At 43.2% G+C, this 5,541-nt stretch overlaps 1 protein-coding gene and 1 non-coding gene across 2 annotated transcripts; one reads left to right on the top strand and one right to left on the bottom strand.

Moving 5' to 3' along the window:
- Window positions 1-1,017: 1,017 nt before the first annotated feature.
- Window positions 1,018-1,089, top strand: TRNAD-GUC. Its single transcript has one exon. It is a non-coding gene; the product is annotated as a tRNA-Asp (tRNA).
- A 465-nt stretch (window positions 1,090-1,554) lies between these two features.
- LOC124675871 (UDP-arabinopyranose mutase 3-like) lies at window positions 1,555-4,433 on the bottom strand (the record flags this gene model as incomplete). Its single annotated transcript, XM_047211938.1, is given in 4 exon segments — window positions 1,555-2,136; window positions 2,344-2,512; window positions 2,588-2,838; window positions 4,134-4,433. Coding segments are annotated over 4 exon segments (1,068 nt in total), but the record flags the coding sequence as incomplete, so codon positions are not given.
- Window positions 4,434-5,541: the final 1,108 nt, after the last annotated feature.

The following is a 5,541-nucleotide window of genomic DNA, read 5'->3' as shown; positions in this document are numbered from 1 at the left end:
TCGTCGTTCTATCCCGCCATCTTTGTGGATGGCCCAGCAGGGGAGCGAATAGCCTGGCGCTTCAGACAGAGAGCCATCGTTTTGTAAGACAAGGAAAGAAAAATGAAAAGGCACCCTCTTGGATCTGGAAACAGCTGTGATCGAGGTCGTTTTTTTTTTTTTGTTTTTGACCAGGATCTGCCTTTGCATTATATAGTCCCTCCGTCTATAAGAAGGTGTGGAAGATTTCTCCAAATTCAGATGTATCTATGCACTAAAAAATATGCAGATACATCTGAATTTACACAAGCTTTCAACATTCTTTTATGAACATAGGTAGTAGTAGAAGTTGCTACAAAACATGCCGAAGCGGCGAAGAACTGAGAAAAAAGAAAACAAAAGTGGAAACCCCACTCCAACGAAGAGTAGATTACTCCCAAAACACATCTCTTAAGAGGGAGATGTCATCACTCATCTCTGCAGTGCTCAGTGTTTGCACCATGGATGGCCCAGCAGGGGAGCGAGTAGTCCCTAGCGATATGCCTAGGCCTGGCGCTTCAGGCATAGTAGAGCAATCGTTTTCTAAGATCAGGAAAGCAAAATGAAAAAGGCATCTTCTGGAATCTGGAGACAGTTGTGGTCGTTGTCCATTCTTTACCCGGGTAATGCGATCAATATATGGAGACAAATATACGTGCGTCTTATTCTCAGACACAAAAATTCGAGCAATTTTCTATGATCAGGTTCCATCGAAGTGCTCAAGGCATCATCACGCTCCTTTTGGGAGCGCTTGAAACTACCGCTGGCCCCAACTTTTGATCGAGAGGGAATAGCAGGCAAAAGTGCGCCATGGTACTAGCAACCTGAATGCCTCCGCTCGATCTATCTGCTTCGAGATCTCTTGCATGCCATATTATAGCAGGCGGGAATAGCAGGCCGTTCCTGTGTTTGATGGAGAGAAATTTCTCTACGCATGGCATTAAGAATTGTGTCTCTGTGTATAGATAATTAGATTTCTATATTACATCAAATATCAAAGTCGTTGTAGTATAGTGGTAAGTATTCCCGCCTGTCACGCGGGTGACCCGGGTTCGATCCCCGGCAACGGCGTTTATTTTTGTGTACAGTTCAGTCAGGCGCTCGTCTCTTTATGTGCAATCAGCAGACTGCACCATTTTACGTGGAGGAAGTTTCTCAAGCTCAAAACGAACAGTAATTGATTGTTTTCGGAACAGTTACTCTTCTCTTTATGTGCAATCAGCAGACGGCAACATTCTGAGTTGGCCAAAAATTGTCAAACTAAATACCAACAGCTAAAAAAAATAGTATGCGAATTTCAGAGACCATACTGTAGAGTATAGGAACCTGCATATGAGTCAAATAATCATATACATGTACAAGATAGTTCAGAATAAGCCAGCTGTGTGACATGAAATCATCCTAAGGTCTTGAATGTTCTCAAGAAACAAACCGAGAAGCAGGTAACATGAACGAACCACAAACAAACCATAGAAACTGCGCATCCAGAGATATTTTCTGAACAAAAAATGATTGCCACAAATAATACCATGCCAATATGAACAATAACCACTAAATTTATTCTAACTTGAAGGTGATCGAGTTCCCACATTACAACTGTTCCATCACACGCAAAAATGTAAATCCCTTACAGTCGCCAGGGTGGCTGTCTAAGGAAGAGGTAAAATGAAGTTACAAGAAGTGATATCTCAGTTCATCAGCACTAACCAAAACAGGGGAATTTCAGTATGGATAGTTCACATGAACAGACGAGGTGTAAGCTACGGCCCCTCACTTGCTCTTGGGAGCAGGTCCCTTTGCGGTGGTAATTGCGCCCTTTGGTGGGTTAAGCTCATCCCAAGCCTCAATCCATGTGACCATGGCATCAGCAAGCTTGAGGAAGTAGCCGTCCACCTTGCCGAGCTTTGCCTTCACCTGCTTGGCCAGCTCAAGGTAACACTTCTGGACAGTGGTAGCCTCCTTTGGGAGGGCAACGGACTGGAAGAAGGGGATCAACTCCTCTTGCCAGAAAATGCCGTTGTATTCCTTCTTCAGGTTCACAAACGGGTTGCTTGCTTTGCTGTGCCAGATGTAAGGCAGACCAGTCTTAATACCCAGGCTCAAATGATCAGTGATAACCTGTGTGAACAGAGCAAAGGTACTTAGTACAACTAAAACTGCAGCAGGATACAACGTAACTGAGCAAAGCATGGTAACAGGAAGCATGGATTTGTAACTTGCGCGATGCACTGCATATACTGAACTGTTCATGGCAACCAAACTGTATAATTTGCATTCGCAGACATAGCGTCGATGCAGTTTTTGAAGAAAAAACATTTTATGTACCTTGGTGCACCATCCCGCCCACATATCATCGTAACGACCAATAGGCTGGCCATCACCCATAAGGCCAAAATACATCGCAGGACCAATGAGCTCACGGTCAAATGCAAGGTTCATTCCACACATTGGAAACAAGGTGCCCTTTGGGATTGTAAGAACAGCATCGACATACCTGATCACAAGAAAGAAACATAAGATTAGCGAGAATAAAAGAAAGATTTGAAAGCTACAAATTCGACATCCTTACCTGTTATTTCTTTCAAGCGGCTTGACAAGCTGGGTAGGGGCATCATAGTCTGGAATGTTGAGCCAAAGCCCATGAGAAACAGCAGTTGGGGCACCCTCACGAAGACTAAAGGGGTACCCACGAACAAAATCAGCACCATCACGGTATGGGTCATACAAGGTATTGAAGAAAAATGGTGTTGAAGGGCTCAGAAGGTTCTTGATGTGCTGCTCAAGCGCATTGATGTCCTTTCCTGATGGGTCCTTAGCAACCTGAGATTTTGCGAAAGGAATAGGTCAAGATTGAGCTAATGACATGGCATGTGATGCATCACCTTATGTATAGAGTAACTTTGAATGAGGTACAAAATAATGTCATCACATTCTAAGTCAGTAGACTTGAGACTTTGGCATGTGCACATGTGCTAGCTACCAACTAATCTAGAAAAAAATATTGCACAGATCCTCCTCGAATGCAAGTAACACCACGAAAGGAGCATTGTTTACTATTTTCCAACTAAATAGATGACAATTGCAGGCCTGAGATCAAATTTCTGCATAATAAGCCATCCCAGTCTCCCAGAGACCCATCCAAATTGTTTAGCAATTAGGTGGGACCCTTGCGTGAATATACTAGTAACATTGATGTATCTTATGTCAAGGAATGTTCTGTAGTTAAAGATAAATCCAAACAGGTATGTAGGGCATAAGAAAGAGGCCGATCCAAAGACATATATTAGCCTTGGATTGATCCAAGCAGGATGCAAACAACATACTTCTTTCTTGTAATTTCCGTACTGTTAAATAAGTATTATCGTTGTCCACTAGCGAAGATTACTGATCACTACCCTCAAACACACAAAAACAAAATATGCGCAACAGCATAACTGACAAAAGGGGGCGACACAACCTTACAGTTTGTATATGTGGATTTCTATATCAGAAACTCTAAGTTCTACAACAACTGTGGGTTACCAAAACACTAACACGAGACCCATAACTTATTTCTCATATCTCATCCAGCTGCAGGCACAGGACCAAATTAACTATTGGCTAGCTCCAATGTTTGGTTTGTACTTGTAAGCAGTGAAGCATGTCAGTTAAGTTTGTTAACCCCAAACCAAAATAACATGATTAGATCATCTGTACGCAGATGACTTCCGCTGAACGTTATCCACTTCCAAGACATGTGAAAGTTGCATTCTACCTACCCATATATCACAGAACTACTAAGCATGTGCTTTTCAAAAAAAAGAACTACTAAGCATGTGCTTTTTTTACACACAAATGAACTGAACCATCATGACTAACACGAAACTGCACTGGTACCCAACGCACCAACATCTCCACGGAGAAATTAACCAAAGAAGATGTCGCCTTTCTCTTCAACCTACCCAAACGGATCCGAGCCCCACACCGCAAAAGGAGACCAAAATCGCACCTCTTGGTGACAACATCACACAAGTTTACAATTCGCCAAAATTAGATTATGATCCAGCGGAATCTGGACAAATCGCAGCAGTACATAGACAGATCTAGTGATAGCATAAGCGGTAGAGGGTACTCACGAAGCAGTCGTCGTCGATGGTGTAGATGTACTTCTTCTTGGAGACCATGTAGCCGAAGCAGCGGCATGCGGAGTCCTTGAAGGAGATGCAGGAGGCCTTGGGTCCGAGGATGCGGTTGACGTCGTTGCGGTTGTAGAGCTCGTAGTCGAAGCCCTGGGGCACCTTGATGACCTTGGCCGGGTCGCCGTCCTGCACGATGATGAGGTGGTAGGGCTGGAAGAAGGGCCGCCACATCTCGAGGAAGTCGAGGTTGCGGATCGTCGGGATGACGATGTCCAGCTCGTCCTTGAGCAGCGGCGTCGACGGCGTGGCGGCCATGGCGCGCGGCGATCGGTGGTGGGGGGGAGGAGGAGGGCGGTCAGGCTGCAGGGGATATGGAGGTGGCCGGCCGGGGTGCGGAGACGGAGTGGGAAACGGACAGGGAATAAAACGGGGAGGTTTAGTGTGGGCCCGGACGGCTGGGCCGAAGGGTAGACCGGCTGCGGCCGGTGGGCTGGTGGGCCCGCTTCGTCTCTTTTTGTTTCCCTTTGCTTGTCCATGAAGTGAACAGTTGGTGTGGTGTGAAGTGGACTCATTGGTTACCGGCCAGGCTTTGCCAGATTTGTACATGTACAGATAAGTGACAGTGACACGGTTACGGCTCTAGTTTATGTTTAACTGGAACGATTTTTTTTAAGAAATCTAATAAAACACATAAAATTTGGTTTAAAGAATATGCAATATTTAGTTGGCCATAGTAGTTGAGACACTAAATTTAATATCCATGAAATGGACATCTATTTGAAAATTGCAAGATCGTTATATTTTAGAGGTGTACGTGATTGATTTAGATAAGGTAAAGAACCAAATAATATTGATGACTTGCATGAAAAATGCATGCACATTGCCGGATGTTTTTAAAAACATCATATGTGGTTACATATAAGAGCACATAATTAACATTGAGTTTAATTCGCAAAGAGTTTATCTGGTTGTCAAACTATTTTGGTGTTTAAGTTGCACATGACTTAACTATGTAATAATATAACATGAGGGTGCGATATTATCAATCGAGCGGAAAAAAAAGATGACATTGCTAGTTAAATGGTTAAAAATAGGTAATATAAATATCTTGCATGTAGAGATAAATAATAAATAAGAACTATTAGGAGATGAGGTGGACAAATGATTGGCTAAGGAAATAGGTAATGTGGATAGCTTGCACGATGAGATAGACAAATATTAATTACACTTTGTTTTATAAGAAGTATAATTTCCTAGGTGGAATTCAGCTCCAAGAACTGACTGCACAACTTTCACCGTTGTATTTTGCTGTTATATTCTAACTTGAATATATATTTTAAAGGCAACATATCCTATGCATCCGGTTGATTTGTGTATCCGTGTATCCACTCTATTCCCAGGCCTT

This window comes from Lolium rigidum, chromosome 7 (genome assembly GCF_022539505.1).
Source record: "Lolium rigidum isolate FL_2022 chromosome 7, APGP_CSIRO_Lrig_0.1, whole genome shotgun sequence".
Lineage (NCBI taxonomy): Eukaryota > Viridiplantae > Streptophyta > Magnoliopsida > Poales > Poaceae > Lolium > Lolium rigidum.
The sequence above is the reverse complement of the archived record's forward strand: the minus strand, read 5'-3'. Positions and strand labels throughout refer to the sequence as shown.